Raw genomic sequence first — 20793 nt, forward strand, 5'->3', positions numbered from 1 at the left:
CCTCAATTGAAGCACTTCAGGTCTAAACCTAGAATATTAAAAGTACTGCATGTATTTGTGATCACTTCTGCCTAGTGTTGCTGCTACAGAAGGCCATAATCCCAAACCTGATGTAGTGAAGAGATGATTGGGAAAATAGGATCATTTACTTTGTTGCTCAGCAAGCCAACACCAGAACAGCTCTATCACCCACACTGGGGTTCACCCGAGGTTCTAAGACCACAAACTCACCTTCAGGTACATCTGAAGTTACCATGGTAGATGCTAAATAAAAATCAGCTCATGAAAGACAAGAGGTATAGGGTTACTGAAAGGCTTCCCCCTGAGTTCTACTTGCTTGTGCTTCATGGGCATTCTGATCCCATCACTGAGGAAAACCTTCATCTGCAGGCTCCATGCTAAATATAGCATGCTGAGTTGCCCACAAACTGAATAATACAGGACAGATACATTTTTATGCAAATTTATTAATCAGCTTTTACAACAGTAATACATAAAATCAATACTATGTCCAGCATAAAGTTGTATAATAAAATATGCTATTCTGGTAGGATTGATTTTTTTTAGTGCGTACATTTTAAGGGCAGTTTTCATCCAAATTGGACACATTTTTTTAAAAAATAAATAAATACAAGGCCAGAAATTCTTACTTCATGAAAGTCCTGCTAAGTAAGGCTTCAGGCTCCACATTGCTTCAAAGCACTAATCAGTACAGGTGTCTGTGTACATCTCAACCTTACACACAACTGGGCTGTGCTCAAGCAGCATACATTTCTTTGACATCCAATACATAGAAGACTTCCCATGAGGACCTCTTTGCTAGCATCCACCTTTCTTCTCTTTTAAAATTATCTTGCCTTCTAGCTACCTGCACACATGAATCCTAGCAATAGTATGTGTAAAATACAGAAAGGTCCAGTCCCCTAACAATACTATTTTTGGACTTGAGACTGCACTATCTAATAAAATATTTAGGAAACACACTGTTACTTGACTCAAGTAAGGCTTCATTGCTCTTAAAAAAAAACCAACCAAAACCAAACAAACCAAAACAAAAAACAAAAGAACAACTTTGGGAAGAGACAGGAACATAGTATGCTCCTTGCTCTATTTGTTGTGTTTGAATTCTTTCTTTTTTTTTCTTTTTTCTTTGAATTCTTTGTATTCTTCAGGAACACAGCCTCTCTGGGGTGTGTGGTTTAGGCACACTGGGTTCTCCAGGCTATCAACAGCCCACAAGAAGCTGCATTTTCAGCTGTGTCTCCCTGGCAGCCAGTGAGGCCAACACAGATAGTGGCATCCAGATGTTCACCTAAGTGCAGTACTGAGACACTCCCTGGCATTTGGGCTACCTTCACTTATATTCAGCAACATTCAAAACTGGTCAGAATTCAGATTAGATACACATGAGAAAACATTTGGCAAATCAAAGGTATTTTATTTACTGGTGTACTTATCACACACTGCATAGGTGATCCTGTGGGCATATTTGACAGGTCTAGGTAAGTTTAGTTTGTCTTCTGACTTAAATTCCCTTTTCCTTAAGAAGTTACATTCAGGACTGAGCCCCAATTTTTAAAACTACTCTAACATATTTTACTTTTTATATCAAAACAAAGCCCAAAAGCTTGGTCGAAGTAGAAACACTTATAAACCTAGTGAAAACATCCCTGAGAAACTTTCAGTAACAGAGCAGGTTTGGTCCATTAGAGGAGAAAAAATTGTTACATCCAGTTACTGAACACTGAGGGCTACAAGTGTATTGCTTGTAAGTTGGCTTCCCATTCACTTTCCTCCTCTTACAATATTTTGTATCCAAGACAAATGCCACTACACGTTTTTTTACATTCTATTTAGCTTGATCTATAATGTAATCATTACAAATTTTCAGCTGAAAGGCCTGGATTCAGCCCTGGTGTGGTGCCTTTAATGTCACTGGAGTTCACATGCTCACATTCCAGGGCTGAAGTCTGGCAACACAGATGACTGTTAAGGACAGTACCTAAAAATAAAAAAGAAATCTTAAAAATTAAAGAGAATACTTTTCACAAGATGCTGATGTGTGTTTTTTGCATACTGCTTATTTGGCAAACAAACATTTGAAGGTTTATGTTTAGAAGTCGAACTGTTATGCCACAAGAAACCTCAGAACACCACCAGGGTCAACTCTACTGAGAAAACAAAGTGCATAGAGCAGTTTCTGCTAAAGTGCACACAGAGTTAGTGACTGTGGACATACTGTGTTAGTACACATGCAGGGTAAAAAAAAAAATAAAATACACAAAGCAAGAACTTCTTGAAAATCGGAGGGATAATTCTGCATTGCTCTGAAGTTGCTTTAGAGGGCCACATGGTAAAACATCTCATTGTTTCAGTGGTATTTGAGAACAAACTAAGTCAGAAATTCACAAATATATAAAACATAAATGCAAGTAATCCACTTTTTTACTTTTCCTGCCCAGAATATTAATAATTTTCCAATATATCAGGCTTTAATAGGGTGTCTGAAAACAATAGCATCTGAAAAGAAACTAAAGCTGCTTATACTCCAAGGCAAAAACTAAGATAGCCCTAGACTTCACCCTTGTGTACCAGTACTCCTGACCTTAGCACTTTCTGCTACAGACCTGAGCAGACCTGCAGTTTGCAATTAAAGCCATGCTTCAGAATGTTACATCAATAGCTTCTGCTAAAATGAGGCTACCTATTACCTAACAAAGTGCAACAAAAGTGTAATACAATGTCTTGTACCTAGCACTCTCTTAATTTGGAAGGAAACATGCAAAAAACCTACACAAAGGTGTTTCTTTAAAGTTAAACCAAAACAGACAGAATACTGAAAAAGTATTTTGAGAAAATATCAGAACTCGAGTTCACTTCAGGAATCCAGCAAGGCTGGTTGTGCCAATCTGAGAAGAGAGGGGAGCAGAACTGTTCATAGTAAGGGAAATACAGAGAAAAACACCATAAAACCAATACTCTTATCACATGATTCTGAAGCAACTAAAACCCCTCATTTTGCTGGGTGAGCACAAGAATTATTCAGAATTCAGGAAGAAACTGAGTACATGTAACTGCAAAGTATCACTGGGGGGACAGTGATGGACAACTACCTTGTCCTCTGCCAAACGTGAAACATTTTTACAGGGTCACTGTAAGATGAATTTTAACTCTCTTGGGACACCCTCCTCAAAAACTTGTTATACATTCAACTCTAGAGAAACACCTTAGCTAGGCTCACAAAAGGCAGTATATGTGTTTAACCATGATATTTGTGTAGCAAGTTAGTAAAAGAAGTGGATCCTTTCAGACAGTAGATGTGTTACCAGGTGGTGAACTGTCAGAGACTGCTTTGGGATCTGGAGTGCAACAAATAAAGAGTTGTTTTCCCAAGCTTTTCTGGGCAAATCTGAAGTACATTATGTGGCCCATTGCAACAAAAGACACAGAAATAAGCACCAATAAGCCAAAAGCTTCAGGGTTTGGGGCCAAGATGACCATGATGAAGTGCAGCAAGTCAAGAAGATAATTCATGGAGTTTTGGACACCGTTTATGATGCCTCTTTCAGATTCTACTACGTTTTCTTGAAGCAACTGTGTGACAGTCAAATCAAAGGACCAAAGGCCTATGGAGAGAAGAAAGAGTTAGTCTTACCACTGGGCTTCTCAGGGTAAGCTTTCACTACTGATCTAATTCAGTTCATACTTTCAAACACTTCTACTAAAAATGCACAGGACAATCTAGCCTCCTGTCAGACTACACCAGATTTCACACTGACAGTTAAGATCAATTTACTTTCCTCTTATTGGTATTTCCTGAAATAACACAGACAGCTCAACACATTAACTTGCCAGTCACAACTTGCTTCAACATATCAATCAGTTTAACAGTGTTCTGCTCACCTGTTCCTTTTTTAAATAGCAAATGTAGCTAGCAAACCAGCAAAGTTTTGCACAAGATTATTTGCAATCAAATGAAAACATTTTAAACTATGCAGAATACAGAATAATGTACAAGAGTCTCCACTGACATTAGCATCTATCCTGTTTTAGTCCACTAATTATTACATTTTAAAGTTTATCTTGCAAACAAACTTGGTACACATGAATCAAGTATATTATGCCTCCAAGTTCAGCAAAAGCTGTAGGAATCAAGAGTATAATAGTTCTACAGATGAGAATCACTGTTCCTTACAAGTATGTATTTGACTTCCTCTTCTGTTGGCAGATATTAGCACTAGACCAGAAATCCCTCAAAATAGACAGCTGTCATCCAAATCAAAGTTTCTGTTCTAAACTCCTTTGGTGGTCACAAGTTCAAAGGTTAGACAATTAATTTCATTCATGGATTGGTCCAGTAAACTGCTACATTTGAATGATTTTATGGCAGGTGTGCTTAGTTCCAGTTCCTATAGAACAAATGGTTTTGTTTGATTGTGAAGGAAGATGATTTAGAGATGAGCACTGCAAAAGAGTTACATCCATTCCCAAATGTGGTAACTTTTCTCCTATTAGTGATAGATTGTATGTAAGAAATTAGTACTGCAGACCCTTGCCCTGGTGATACTCTTGCCCAGATCACTGCATTTTTATGTGAAGCATAATGAATTAAGCCTTACACAGGTGATACAACATGCCAACTGTAGCCTGCAGTTCTAAACTCAAGTTTGTATTTTGTTGACAGGCACTGTAATTTTTCCAATTAAAAGCAGTCAATAGATCAGATTTTAGCAGAGACATAATACTTACCAACTCTAGCAGCAATGACTCCTGCAAACAGGAGACTAACAGAGAGTAAAGGCACAGGCTCAGGACTCATCTCTGGGTCACTGATAGCAGGAGGAGCAGACCCGTTTAACAAGTTGAGCATTCCAGTTGCAAGAACCACTTCAGGGTTAACTTCTGGAGATGCTATAGTAGGTAAGGGTTCAGTTTCAAACAGTCTGGCACTGATGTCAGCAAAGGGGGAAACGGTCAAATCCATAGGACTTCCAGGCATGAATACAGAGATGACACATAAGACCAGACAAGCAAACTGAGCCACTCCAGAAATCAGGCCCGTGCGGACCAGGCCACATTTGCGACGAAGCCAAGTGAAAGCTACTGTTCCCATGATTCCAGTGACTGCCGAGGCACCCATCAGGAGGCTTAGCACAGAGCCACTCAAACCCTGAGTGTATGCATAGCCTGTAGTAATACAATCAAAGCCCAGAACAGTCATATACAGAAATGCCAGACCCATGCCTGCAAGAAACACTGGCTGGTTGTAGTACGCAACCCATCCATCACGAAACGTGATGAAAGGTTCAGCAATCCGGGCAGTGCAGCCGACTTCCTTCTCCTCTTGGGGCTCAAAGCCAGTTACATCCTTCTCAACAATTAACTGCACTCCTTCAGCAGGCTTCATCTCACCCTCTGCAAACAGAAATGGAACTGTTAGATACCCTCCTGCCTGCAAAATGAGGAGTGTAAACTGCCAGACGATTGTTTGAGGTAATAAATTCACTGCTGCACCGAGCGTATCAGTTAAGTTCTGCAATCCATCTTCCTCCAGTAACTTAAATGGTTTAAAGTATCCTTAAATCTCATAGGTACAGGCAGATCAATTAAAGTTTATCCCCATCCATTTAAAATTATTTAATTGAACTGTGATAAAAGAAAGCATGCCCTGCTTCTTTCTAACAGACTTGACTGAATGTTCTGTTTCCATAAGGAAGTTATCAGCTTAATGAATGCCATTAGGTGGCCTTTCAGCATAGCTTTGGATGTTTAAATGCAGTAACCACTGAAAGTAGGGAATATTTAAAACATCTGCCAATATTTCACATCCCAGAAGAAGAACCAAAGCCTGAAGCCTACCAAAGCCAAAAGCTTTCAATACTTCACTCAAAAATCTCAGCCCACAATTTTCTACAGTTCCATTTTCGCTCTAAGAGGAAGGCACCTCCACCAGTCACAAACAACAAGCCAAGGAAACCCACAGCAGCATTTAGATTAGTAATGCAGATAGAAATGTTACAAATGTTTGGATGCCTGAACAGTATTTTTATACAGTCAAGTCTGAAACAAATTCCACATGCAGCCAGTGAGACAAATGAAGTATCCCTGCAACTTTTAGACATGCAAGTTCTCTACTGAAATCACCATACTGCAACAGAAAAATAAAGACATGTTTCCTACATTCTAACACTTGCTAAATGTCTCATTCTTTAAAAGCATTCAAGAGCCAGTTCCAAAGCCAAAGAGCTTTCTATGCTCTTTATCTTGCTGCCTGTCCTAGGCTGCCTAGTCCAACAGCTTACTGGACCAACCACCACCACAATGGATCTTGTGGCTGGGAACAGATACATCTCTTCAGCACTTCTAATAGCAGGCTTCTATCTGTCAATATATTGAAAAACAGACTGCTTTTAAATAAAAAACAGAAGTTCTTTATATTTTTTCGGTCAAAAACTCCACAGCATATTGTGGCTAGGAGCCCCTAGCAGTATGTGAATACTACTGTAAGCTGAAGCTATGTTGAAAATCAACAAAATAAGGCTTATGTTTTTTAGTCTAGTATCTGATGTTTCAAATGCTTCATAACAAAAAATCTGCTTCTGAAACAGTCTTAATATCAGAAATTAAAACTACTTAAAATAATGTTAGTACCAGTTTTACAGCTGCTTATAGTCACAGCCATCTACACTGCAAATCCTAGTTTTTCAGCTTGGAAGGGTACGTTAAAGTAGATTTATTTTTTTTCCCCCTCCATCATTTCCTGCAGGATGTGGAACTCACTCAAACATTCCAGACTAGAAATACTACCACAAATTCTACAACCTCCTGAAAGCCTGTTAGTACTATGAGTAAACAGAGATGAGTTAGCAAGAAGGAGCCCCACAGAGGCTGTTTTGCTCATAGGCATTACAGAGCAGAAGGATTTGTCAGCTGTGGTATAGATGGACAGGAGCATTCCTCAGCATTAAGCCTAAGTACACAGGCCAGACTTCATCTTAACAGATTATCTAAGAAGGAAAGAATTCACTCTTAGGCTGCATTTTATGGTGTTCTTCTAATACCTACACATAATACTGTCACTTAAGAGTCCCAGGTATCTATATCCAAAGCCTAAAACCCTCAAGCTATGAGCAGAAAGCTACACAGTGTCAAAGCAGTGTCTGTAGAAGACAAAAATCACCAGTTTGACTAAGAGAGTGGATGTACTGTGGATCTGAACAGTTCCTTTTGGGGGTTTAATACCTTTCTTTACGTTCAGCTGTTTCAGTTCCGATTCTTCGACTTTTGCAGATTTGAGAGCCAGAGTTGGGGTTTTCTGATAAACCTTCCAGAGCAGCAGATATTCCACACACATTGACACCAGGTTCCAGCCAGAAATGAATCCACAGCCAATCATCGGGGAGCCAAATGTCATTATCTGACCAACTGCCATTGGGGCCAAGATATTGGTCAACTGATCAATTCTTCTTATTGTGGCATTCATATCTGTCAGAAAGGATTTGATGGTATGAAGTAACTGCTGAACACTTCCAATGAAACAGTCACTAACATAATTGAAGATTGCACATGAATACACATCAAGCTAAGAAGTCCTGCCCCAGCTGTGATTCCAGGAGGAGATTACCCTCACATCCTGGTGACATTACAGACTCCTAAGCACCTCTCTGTAACATTCAAACCCAGCATGCTCAGCATCAGACATATGATGAAATCCTTTCATGTAAAGATAATTTTAACAACTATCTCCCAATACTGGCCCATGTATTTCTTAATCTCCTGCACTTACTTCTAATAATGGGTGACCACAGTACCCACCATGATAGCAGCAGACCTTTGAAATTGGCTTTAAATTTCCTTATCAAGTTACAATGATTGACAGCAGTTGGAGGCACTCTCAGAAGTCACTGAGCAAAGTCCTCACTCCTTTCAGTTCCACACTTTGATGTTCATGATCAAAACAAGCAACCCATTCTTAGCATGAATTCATCTTCCATTTGCTGGGAGGGGGTGTCTCATCCTCCCCAGTCTTATCCACTACAGTGGCATTATACCCTCTGAGCTCCTGGAGGTTTCCAATTAATGGGACCATTGCTCCACACTTAGAAGTTGCCAGACACATGGGTTTTGTGCATCAAGGCTTCAGCCTGCTTAGAAGTACTTATCAGACCCATTTTAGAGTTCTGCTCTAAAGGAAGGACAAGTGAAACTGGTTTTTGAACCTACAGAGAACTGCTCCTTGCCACTCAAAGAAATATTTGTTACTCTACTAGAACTCCAAGTCACTGTCAACTACCTGACTGATGGTTAACTAACACCTGTATAATATTTGGCTTTGCAAATTCCAAGAACTAAGCTTTGTTTTCAGTTATTTGGATAGGGCTAGTATTTCCTCAGGAAAGGTAAAGTAAGAGTGAATGGAAAAATTCATCAAAGCCAATGAAGAAGGGGAAGCCAAGGTAATTTTTTATTTGCCTGTTTTACTAACTTACTCACCTAGGGCTCATTTTTGAGGAAGGGTTAACAGCACAAAGATGGACAGAATGGTATAAAGTCCTTGCTGGTGTTTAATTTTATAAGTTAAGGAATTTCAGCAGTCTCTGAGTTACACTATGATTCAACACATTTAAAAACCAGGCTGAATAAGACAGATTTATTGAACTGAGGTGCTTATTTCATGGAGTTTTTTTGTTTTTAAATCAAGGTGCATCAGAGTTTGAGTTTCACCTTGCCTGATTTTTTGGGGTGCAATTTATAGGTGGTCATGGAATTCTCCCTGAGATCATGAAGCAGTGCAGAAGCAGGACTGCCTCCCATGCAGCAGTTCTCTGCAGGTGTGGTCTCTACCTTATCTCATGTGTATTAAGTAGCACAGGGATTGAAGAGATGACGTGGTAAATAAAATCTGACACAGGAAGAAATGTTAATGAGAACCATTAGAACTTAACCCTTTTATGCATAAATGATATTTTTCTCCTTGTGACTCACAAAGTTAACCTGCTCTACAAAAGGCATGACCTAGAAAGGCACTGCAAGGTTAAAATAAATGTCTTGGGTGGAAAACTTGTTTACTGGGAAATGAAAACATCTAAGACACTTTTATTGCATCTAGCCACGGGAAAATGAGATGCCTTCATTGCAGATAAACATTAAAAATAAATCTACAATACAGGATTCAAATCCCTACAAGGACTCTGGCACATAAACTAAACTTCTGGGGCAATTTAAGCTGCTTCATACAAAATTAGGGTCCAGAATCTGAAATGCTGTCTCGGCACGAAGTCTGGCACACAAGTGTCACACTGAGAGCTTTTGTCCCAGAGTTACTTTAGTGAGCTGTGAACGTCTTGGCAATGTTAAGCTCCTATGTGCCTTGTTTGCATGTCAGTATCAGTTCCTCTATCTGGGAAGGCTTAAGTCCTCTTAGAGAAGGGATTCAGAGCCCACATAGCTTGCCCAAGTTCATTACAAAGCATGCTGCTTCCCACACTGCCTGTTACAATTAGAGCAGCAGCACAACCAAAACTCAGTCATACATCCCTTGGTGTGAATGGCCCTGTGGCTACAAGCCACCCCCAGCAAAGGAGAATCAACTTCAGTGTGTCCTTGGGGAGGATGCCAAACAATCTCTCACATCCAACTAGTGTCATGACCAACAAGCTGCAGCAGATTTTGAATGGGAACTCATTCTCTCACCTAGTAATGCCATGTCACTGTGCAAGAAAGAGCAAAAAGAACAACAATAAAAAGGAAAAATACTCACTAGGCAAAAAAAGGTTACGTCTATAGTCTAATATCAGAGGTATCACGTGTCAAAGGAGTACAGAGTTTTCATTTCCAACTGAAGAAGCATTCACAGCTCCGAGTTAAACCTCTAATGCATCTGCATGTACAGCATTTCCTACTAACATTTTCCTCATCTGCCTGCATACTGTTCTGGACTTCACTCTCATTTACTTCTTTCTTTGATCCCTCTGTGAGGAGCCCAGTTACGCAATAGTTTTCTGTTTCATTTCAGGGACCTAAAAATAAAGTATTGCAACACTTGGCTTTAAGTGTCTGGAAGTTAAATAGCTCTTCTATTACGCATTGGTTATTTGATTTAAGAGTGTGGTGTTTATTTATTCAGAAAGAATAAAGTTTTCTTGACAAAGCTGCAGTGGGACTAAAAGAACAAAACAAGTCTAGGGATGCCTAACCCAAATTTTAATCACAGCAGTGATTTCCTATCTCAGCAAGTGTAGTCCAAAGCGGGGAAGAAGCAAGTAAAGGCTGCCCTTTCTATCTGCTCTTTTCTCATATCTGAAACTCAAATTTATGTGCTGAGCTCTGTAAAACTCTCATCTAAAAACTGAGCTTGAAAGTAAGTAAATAAATACATTTAAATTATTAAAAAGACAACATTTTTCACCTGCCAGTTTGCTTCTGTCTTCCCCTGCAACCACAACAATCCAGTCCCTCTGAATTGTGATGGCTGTGGCAGTGCTGGCCAAATTGGCAATATTTGCTATGGTGATAACCAGGATATAGCACATCGTCTGGAGAAACAGGGGGAGAGAGTCACAGCATGAGAAACTTGTTGAAGAAAGAGATCCACTCCTCCCCTGGACAACCAGAAAAGACCTTTACATATGAAACTGTACATTTAGTGTTATTTTCCACACAAAACAAGACCAACTCTTTGAAATTCATGACAGAAAACACAGTCATCTCTGTTTACACACCTAGACCCACAAGACAAAGAAACATTAATCCACCTCCCAAGCTCCCCAAAGTTTCTTTGTGAGTTAATTCCTTAATAACAAGGTTAAGCACTCACAAGAAGCCATCCATGGTATAAGGTCAAAAGTTGTGTCTTAAACAGGAAGATAATCATCAGGATAATACCACACAGGATGACAGATGTATTCTGTACAACCAAGGATGTCTGGGCCACTGTTTTCAATTGAAACAAAAAGCAACAGTTACAAACATAACAATGAGCTAACCATAAGCTTAAGAAGGTTATAATTAAGAAACATGCACGGATTCTTTAAATAATTTTCCTATTCTCCCCCCTAATATAAGCAGCAAATGTATACTTAGTATCAGATTTTGAATCTCTTATTGCTAGAGAAACAAATCAATGCTTGATGTCATTTTATAGTTCTTAGCAATTTACAGTCCAAATAAATCTTCTCAGTCAAAACCCAAACCTGATTAAATGCTGATATTATTTTTAAGGGGTTAAAAACAAGAGTTAGCTTGAGTCCCTAACATTCATCTCCAGTGTGCCATGGGACTGATGCCATGTTATTTATAAAACAAACTAGAGGATACATATTTAAAATACAGATAATACAAATGTTTCTACTTCAGAGGAAGATGTCTGTATCTAGACAGAAGACAACAAATAACGTGAGTGTATGTTAGTAGTAGACTGTAAAGAATATGGTCTGTAATCTTTATCTGTTTTGTGCTTCTTATCTTTTGTATATCCATGCCTCTCTAGGTATCATACAGGTTTAGCCCAAGTAGTGGACATACCATGATGTGAAACAATTTTTTTCCTGTCTTTGACACTACCTTTGGATAATCATTCCCACTCTGAAACAACACCCTTCTTTAAAAAAAAGCAAACAAAAACACACCTGAGCAAACCCTGTTCTTATATTTGACTTGAGGAGTTGAAGTCTGTCAGCTTTATCTTGCCACATTAATTTTGTCCATCCTTAAAGAAATAATCTGCTCTAGGCATCTAACCTTTGAGCCTGGAGTTCTTGTCCACCCAGTCTCCAATAAGGGCTCCCAGGAGAAGAACTGATCCCGCCACAACCAGTCCATAGACTGCAGTCAGGAGTAAGCTGTTCCCATAAAGTTCAACCAGGAACACAGACACAGCAAAATGCCACATACGATCTCCCTTTAAGATTAACAGAGAGTACACACACAGCATTAGTATTTACATTTTGCAAGCAGACAAGGTGTAGACTAATGCCCTGACAAAAGCCTGTATTAAATAAAGGTTTGTTACACACACAGGGCTGGGGTGTGGGGATTTTTTGCATTGGGTTTTTGTTATTTAATTCTGGAAGTTGGTTTGGGGTTTTTTTGATAACTAGATCCTGTCACCACTGATTTTATCCCAGCATCACTAAAATCATCTGTCCTAATCAAATGCATCATTACACTTTGTAATACCATGGCAAACCCCCCCAGATATTATCAAATATCACATAACAGAAACACATTGCCAGCCAAATCCAACAAGCCTCAAAAACCTTACAGAGATTTTACAGCACAGACCAAATATTAGCAAGAGATTGATTTATTATTAATACTATTTAAATAATTTTTCCAGACAGCAGTTTGCTCTTAGATGATCAAAGCTTAAATACTCCTTTAAAAGACAAGAGCCAGCGAAGCCAAAGGAAGTGTAATCTAGGACAGACATGGGTAAATCAAGGAAGGTGGTGTCCTAAATGCTAACTGAAGCTTCTGAAGTCAAAGGACTTTTGCACTTTTCAGTAGTGTTAAGCACTGGCATAAGATTGCTCAATCTTAGCATTGATTGTTGCAAACAATTGCAAACTCATTGCTAGTTCAAACTATTCAGCTTACTGCTAGCTTAACCTAGTGCTACGTTTTCATGTTCTGCTATCACTTACTACAAGTGAAAAAGAAAGAAGCCCAAAATGCTAAAAAACATGTCCAAGTGAAGTAACTTTCATACTGTTTAAAACATTTAGTTTTGCTACCAAACAGACCTGTGGCTTGCTAATGAAAGGAGAGGTTTTTATGTTGTCACATGATGGGAGTCACATCTCAATTTTTTAACATACTGCAAGAAATGAAGTACAGAAAATGCTTTATGTAATCAAAACCAAAGCAGATGACTAGAAATCATTTATGCTATTCTAGGGCACATGGTTTGCTTAGCACAAGTCCTGATGTTACCATTTTATAAACCACACATGAAACTGTTTTCTTCTCCTGCCTTATCTCAGACAAGCATTTATACATGATACAAAGAGTGCAAATTGCTAAGGACCTTAAATATTCTAAAGGACTGGTGGAGGTGTAATTTAAAAGCACTTTTAAAAAAGCTATGTTTGCCAAAACTAATATATCATAGAGCACTGCATGCATGAGATGCATATAAAATATACTGCTTGGGAGGGTCAGAGTTACTGCAAAATTTGATTAAAGTCTTCAGTGTTGTATAGCCACAGAACAAGAATTCCCCTGTTAATATTGCTGAAGCTTGTGAAGGAGGGATCTTCAAACACTGTAATGCATAAACATTGGTTCCTTAACCATAGGCAGAAAACAAATTACACTCCAATCATGTGGGATGAAAAACTTCACTTGCTAATGGAAAAACTCTGGGTATTTTGGACCTTTTCTAACTAAAACAAATGAGAAGATGCACACATAACAATTTTCAGCTTAGATGTGCACTCTTGTATATAATAAAACAATTTTCAAACTCCAGAGTAGAAAATATATAAAAACATATTCCACTTTTATTCCATGGTTAGTAGAAGTACATAGAAAGTATTCTAGCAATGAAAACACAGGGATGAGATACCTCTTTAGTGAATTTAACTCAAAGTACATGTAGGTGGACAAATTAAGTTTTTATTAGCTCAAGTAACTGCTTATTAAGCTAGAAAAATAAGCCAAAAGAGTATTTTCACATTAAAATTGTGACAGAAATTCAGAGTGGGTTTCTTCCTTTAGGTAAAGGTGTTTGAATTCTGACAAGATGAAAAAAGCATTTCCTTTAAAAAGTGTGTATATGGTGAAGTCAGTGCCAGCAACTACTGTCAAGAATTACACCCCTGATGTCACCTGAAAGTCCCATGAGGATTCCTTTGACTCCAGTGAGACAATGATTTTGTTACACAACTTACTGAAGGAGCCTATGAGCTCTGTTCAACCTTATCCAACACACTTACCCAGAGCATTTGGATGTAGCCAATTCACACAGATCATTTTTGGGATAACTAAAGCTGTTCCAACCTAGAAAGCATGAGTTTCTTTCAAGAACTAAAAGCCATAGAGTGGAAGCAAAGATAACTGAGTGTCACAGGAGAACTGTATCAGTGAATTACAGAGTTTTGAAGCAGGTATGTAATTTCAAACCAAGACTTACTGAAAATTAAACACTAAATACTGCCTTCAGAAACAGACAAAGTCTTTATTGGATGTATCTAATGCCACTTTAAAATGTCTCAAGATATGGGTATTTCAACTCTTAAATAACTAACTGCACCTCTTTTAGGGATGGTTCCAGAACCGAAGCCACCAACAGTCCTCCTGAGGTCTGACTGGCACAGATAAAGACCAGGTAGTTGCCGACTTGTGGCATTAGGCCTGGCACCAAGAGGGTGAACCCATTCTGTTCTTTACTGCCAAGCGATACACAGCAGAGAATTAGAAACAAAGACAACAGCATAAGGTCTGAAACTGCAGTCAAGCAATGCAGTCCAGCCCATTTAAGGAAGGCTAAGAAGAGGACTGTTCTTCATTCACTGAGGCCAAGCACACATTCAACTGCTATACTGAACAAGAGCCTAAGACAGACCAGACTTTGTTCAAATCTGAACGTCTGTGGAGATGTGACAAGTTTAATCATTTACAGCTTCTCTCTGCATTTGGGAATGCCTTAGTAACACAGAAACCTAATTAGCTCTCCTAATTACACCCAAATCATGTTTCTATCAGGTTTTGTAGTGTGGACACCACCATTTTAAAACCAAGATTATGTATTACTTTGAGTTCTGAAGATTAAAGTGCTTGTTTAATGTTCTTGTTTGCAAAAAAATTCAAGACTACAGGAACCCTAAAGCTCAGGAGATACGAAAGGTATAGTCCTGCCCCCAGTTACATAAAAACCCAAACTATTTCTCTTGCTTCAGCATGTTTGGTTGGGGTTTTGTGAGTCAAGATTTTCAGCACAAAAGAAAACAAAGTGTAACAATGAGTATACTATTAATATTATTAAACAGCTGAACAGACATCTTGCAGTCTTATAATACTTCTTATGGTGTGTGACATTGCTTTCAAACTCTGCTTTGTCACCTTTACTCATGCATTCTAAGGGCAGCCTCAGTGCCAAGCTTTGAAGCAGAGCTGGGGGAGGAGCAGGCAGGGCTGGCTAAATTGCCAGCTGGGCACTTTGTGGGCACTGCTGAGAACTGTTGCAGGTAATAACCCTGGCCCCTGAAAAGTAGTGAGCCAAACAGAAACATCACCATCCAGCTCCTTCAATAACGTGAAGAAATACTAAAATATCAGTCTAAACAAGTGTTTGATACCACTCCAAGCCTTCTTCCATTAACAGAAACATGAATATAACCTCTCAGGTTAACGAAAGCCAGGAGCTGCCAGAGTTGGGCATGCAATATAGTAACTGTGCATCAGCTGTTTGTCCAGTGCTCTATAAAGTACACATTAAATCAGTCCAAACCCAGCAGTAAAGACAAAACATGGAATCTCAGGAGGGAGGAAGCTTTACACTTTTTTGAATGACACCGTTGGATGGGGACTTAATACTACTGTAAGATGCATATATTCTTTATTTTATTATATAGAATGTTAACAGATTGTCTATTTTCAGTGCATATTCATTTTTTTAATATCAAGCAAGCAAGTAAAAACAGATGTAGTAAGTTACTTAAGGAAAGAAAGAATCTTAGAAGCCAAACATTTTGACAGTAAAGGAGACATTGCCCTAACACTCAACAGCTCTGCTAAGAGTGGCAGTGATGGGTCCATTGCAAACACTGAAAATTTCCCTTTACTAAATGTAGTATGTATGCAAGCCCTTCAAATACATGTTGCAATCTACTCATCCTGCTGCAGACCATCCTGAGTCTACTTCACTCAGAACTTACTCTAAGAAGTCTTAATGGTTCTGAACCTACTTAAGGTTCATAAAAAGGTATAGAATGAGGCCCTCAAGCAACTGAGTACTACATTACTCTGCACTAATGGAGACTGAATCTATTGCAACACACCATGTAAAGATTATGAAGACTCTTAAAGGCAAGGTGTTGTAACAAGACCTGTGTCTTTCTGGTGGTGTGGTATTTCGTGAAGATTTTTAGGGAAGCACCAATAACGTTCAATAAGTCACAGCTTCTACTACTTCACTTCTACCAGGCTAGTATTTTACTTACCCAAGTGGACAGTGCATGTCCAAGATAAAGAAGAAACTTTGCAGACGTAAAATAGGCAACCACAGATCCTAAATGAGAAATAAGAAACAAATGCTAAAGGAGATTCGGGCACATCCACCGCATTTCGGTACACATCGGGTACTCCTGCCGCCGCCAGAATCCCAACAACCTTTCCGTAGCGAAGCCGCCCCCGGGACACACCGCGTTTGCGGGCGGCTGAGCCCCCCGGCCCGCACTGCGCAGCAGTCCCGGCGGGGCCGCTCGCCCCCCGCCCCGCACCCGGCCCCCGGCAGAGGCGGTGGGGCCGCTCCCGCCGCCCGCACTGACCGCAGCGCTGCCGCTCGCTCGCCCGTTCCGCTCCCCGCGCCATGCCGGCCCGCTCAGCCCAGCGCTGCCACAGTCCGGTGCCGATAAAAGGCGAGGGGACCCGCGGCTTCGCTCCGTGTTGCCTTCCCCGACTTAGCTAGCACTGTAGCTGAAGTGGGAAAGCCTTAGCCTTATGGGCCGCGGGCGGCCGGGGACGCTGCTCCGCCGCCGAGGGGCCGAGCGCCGTAGGACGCCCGGCTGGCTCTGCGGGGCCGCGGCTGCTGAAAGCGCAGAGGCTTCGGATCGAGGGTTGCGCCGCGCACCGCCCTTTGTACGCGGCTGCGGGCACCGCCCCCGTCCGCCCCGCCCCGGGGGCGGCCCCGCTCCGACACCGGCCCCGCTCCGACACCGCCCGCGCTCCGGAGGGCCGAGCCCGGGATAGGGCGGCTCTCGGAGGGCTGAGGGCCCTGCAGAGTACCCCAAGCAGCCGTGCTTCACAGCCGTCATAACGTGCTTCTGCCTTGTGGGCCACAGGCTCCTTGGCTGGCTCTCTTCTGCTGCCTTTTTATTTAATGACCTATTCCAAACATGTGAAATTGTTGAATGTTCAGTTGCATCAGGAAGCTGGGCTTGGAGGAGGAGCAGCATCTATGACAAAACTATGGCTGGAACACCTGCAAATGATGGTGCTCCCAGTTCATACCTTTCAAAAAACCCACAAAATTTAAGCTGTTTAACTGAAACAACCTTCTGCTCTCCTGAAGATGGTGCAGAATTAACCGACCTGATTCTGGCTCAGGCTGTCTGCTTCAGATCAAGTATTTCAGCTCCTACTGGAAGCTATTTTTTTTTTTTTTTTTTGTACCCCATATGACCTAGTTTTGGTATTGACCACCAGCAAAAACTGCATTTCCATAACAGAAGGTCAAAATGCACAACAAGCTAGTTTAGTCATGATACTATGGAAACAATTAAGAGTGTCTGTCCTTCCACATATGAAAATGCAAAGGTTGCTCTTGGCTTCCAGGACTGAAATACTTTTTCCATTGTGTAATACTGCAAAGTTCCCTCCTATGTGTAAAACTGCTTTTGGTTTGGGTTTGGGTTTTTTCCCCCACAAGTATATAGGCCATTCCAGAAGCAAATGCCTGATGTAACAGACCAATAATCTGTACCAGTTTTGCCACTTCTGTGATCTTGTTCAAAGTATTTCAAAGTATATTAATCAGATAACTTTCTAGGCATGAACCATGATTTATCCTTCATATAAAGGATACCTTGGAAAAAAAGTCATACAGAAATAAAAATGTATACAAATACAGGAAGCCTGAAATTACTGTTTTAATGGGACTGGTTATCCCAGGTGAGTTAAGTGTTTCTTCTTATGGTATATAAGCAAATGCACAAAATCTTTTCTCAGATTGGCATCAAAAGTAAACAAATTTTTCTTGACGGCTTGCTTAAGCCTTACTTACTGCTTAAACTGTATGCTTCTCTACTAATAGATAAAAAGATTTTTTTTCCTAAAACTTAACATTTTCAATATTATTACTCAATATTAAACAAATTAGTTACAGTATATAAAAATTGTCTAATAATTAGAATCATAGAATCCTAGAATTGGCTGGGTTGGAAGGGACCTCAGAGATCACCAAGTCCAACCCTTGATCCACTCCTGCTGCAGTTCCCAGCCCATGGCACTCAGTGCCACATCCAGGCTCTTTGGAAAGATCTCCAGACACGGAGAATCCACTACTTCCCTGGGCAGCCCATTCCAATGCCTGATCACCCTCTCCAGAAAGAAATTCTTTCTCATCTCCAACCTAAACCTCCCCTGGCACAACTTGAGACCAGGGAGACAACTTGAGTTGGGTTTAAATCTATTTACTGCCAGCACTTGCACCTTTACTGACAATTTTGGTGTATTCTACACAGAGAGGCACTGAATTAATTCTGGTTTCTTCTGGAGTAAGGCTCTGGGATGATTTAGTTGTACCTTAGGCAGTAAGGTAGCACAGAGATGCCTTAGTGGTCCACATAAGGCAAAAAAATCTGCCTTGCATCTTTCCCAGCCCTGACCCTGGTCCTGGCCACTGTTCTGGTTTGGTTACTGGAACAGAGAGACCTGGGCCTGATCTAGTCTGTCAAGGTCCCACACATAACATGGCAGCAGCAGAACTGGACCCTAAGGAGATCTTCTCTCCAGACAGTGACATTAGGAACACTCAGCAGAAAAGCAAGGCTGGTTAGACTTCTTTCTTGTTACTAGAAAACAATTTGGATAAATTATAGTTTAAATCACCACTTCTGATGGAATGCTTGCAATTCTTTGCACACATGCCTTGGATTATATTGGTGAACTAAGCATCCTCATCATTTTTTCCTCCTGGGTAATGAGGGCTTGGGGTTTTTCGGTGATATTTAAGACATGAGAAAAGGGCAAGAAAATGTACCTACCATCCTTTGAAATTTAAAAAGCAGTAGTTCCCATACTTCTGAGATTCCTCAGACAGAAGTATGTATAGTCTGTCCAGCCTATACACAGTGAACCCAATCACTGTCACTGCATATGGGATGTAGTCAATCTGCACCAGTAGGTACAGTAGGTACCATTCAGAACTCGTTACAGCTGAAGGCAAAAACAGCACTTTTTGTAAAAATGAGCCTGATGAATGTCCAGAGATCCTAGACACAGAGCTAAAAGGCCATAGCTGATTTATGAAGCACTTGTCTACTTTCAAAAGCAATGGAGTTGGCAGGGAGGGGAAATCCATAGTTTTTATCCTTGTTTGCCACCACTTTGCTGCAGGATCTTTCCTCAGAGGCTTATTCAAGTCTGTGCTTAGGTTTTGTCCCCTGTCAAACAGGGAATAACTGGATATCCCTTGCAAGAGCCATGTTAAACCTCAGACATGAGCTTGAGTACTTCTATTTTTACATCGAAGATGCTGCTAAAAAAGTCCCCAATATCCTTATTAATACTCCCTTAAATCCAAATTGTATTAGATTGCTTTGTGAAGCTCTTGTGAAGATGTTTAAAGAGGAAGCTCTAGTTGGCTGGTTCACCCAAGTCTTTTCACCACAATATTTACAGATTTCAGATGCACTTAGGGAGGTGTTTCCTAGCTGGAAGCTGTATGAGAGGAGTGACCAGTTTGACTTGGTACAGCCCTGATGCAGCAGTCTTACAGCAATAGTTTACACCATGGGGCAGGATACCAGCTGTGGATCTGAGCCCAGCTCTGACTAATTGGCACTGGCAGCATGGAAGTGGAGAGAGAAAAAAGACAAATTGGAGACAAGTGTTGACCAAAACAGAAAGACAACCTTGCTATGCAGATAACTCTGGCTTGCCACCACTCTTCTGAACACACATTTCTGGCAAGCCTTACAGCCTCTTCTAGCACAAGGCCTGGCCTAGCCTCCTACTTCAGAACTTGATGTTTCCTCTCCTTACCTACATCTCTGCTTTCCCTACAGGGAATCTTCATAATTTCTTTTACGACTAAGTTCCCAAATTGTTACATAGCTCACTTTATTTTTGTTTGGTTTCTTTTTTCATGTGAAGAAACCCTTTCAGAATTTATATTTCCTGAAATTGTAGCAGTCACAAAGGCATTTTATTCTCAGTAGGAATCTCTTGATTCAGTACATCCCATCAGTGGAGATGCAATGGAATTAAAAAGAAATGTTTTTATGTTCTAGTCTTTCTTGGCAAAGCAGTGGATTAATTCCTTATACTTTACTAAAAACACAATTCTAATGTCTAGTTAGTATTTGAGTGAAGAAATGCAGCTCCTGGATTATTTTTTAGATTTTTAAAGTTTCATATTAAAATATAAAAATCATTTCATTCAACAGATAGAAACATTCTTTATGTTTCTAATGAGACAGCTCTCTAGAACTGAAACAAGTCACAGTACATGTAACCTGTCTGGCAACACGGGCAATGATTCAACTACAAGATGTAAACAACTAAAAATGTTTTAAGTATTGGTAAGCACAAAACTATGATGACAAGAATATTCAAAGATATACTTTCAGGAAAGACATGTCTTGAAAAACAGGAGGGGATATAGTTTGGCTTTAAATGACTGCCCACATCAGTGGCAGCTTCTTTAAGCACTACTCTTGTAAAAGAGCTGCTGAATCTAAAGTAATAGCAATTTTACAAAATAAAACCCACAAATGTCATCACAGTTTAACCAAAGAAGCATGAATAATAGTAAGAGACCTCATATGAGCTCAGATCTTACACTCAGCTGAGAGGTTTCATGAATTTAATTATCATGATGTTACCATACCTCATCAAGACGCCCCTCTT

General features: G+C 40.2%; 1 protein-coding gene across 2 annotated transcripts; it reads right to left on the reverse strand.

Moving 5' to 3' along the window:
- Nucleotides 1-1417: 1417 nt before the first annotated feature.
- Nucleotides 1418-16765, reverse strand: SLC40A1 (solute carrier family 40 member 1). 2 transcript variants are annotated; one of them, XM_030453889.1, is made up of 8 exons: nt 16491-16765; nt 16164-16231; nt 11740-11899; nt 10817-10932; nt 10409-10535; nt 7243-7485; nt 4750-5415; nt 1418-3626 (listed from the first exon to the last, which is right to left on the reverse strand). In XM_030453889.1, exons 1-8 carry the CDS (start codon nt 16531-16533, stop codon nt 3307-3309), a joined length of 1743 nt encoding a protein of 580 aa, XP_030309749.1. In that variant the 5' UTR covers nt 16534-16765; the 3' UTR covers nt 1418-3306. The 2 variants fall into 2 exon arrangements, with proteins under 2 accessions (XP_030309749.1, XP_030309750.1); XM_030453890.1 differs by lacking the exon at nt 16491-16765 and adding an exon at nt 12744-12817 and having other exon boundaries at nt 16164-16232.
- Between the last annotated feature and the right edge of the window lie 4028 nt (nt 16766-20793).

Source organism: Calypte anna, chromosome 7 (genome assembly GCF_003957555.1).
Source record: "Calypte anna isolate BGI_N300 chromosome 7, bCalAnn1_v1.p, whole genome shotgun sequence".
Lineage (NCBI taxonomy): Eukaryota > Metazoa > Chordata > Aves > Apodiformes > Trochilidae > Calypte > Calypte anna.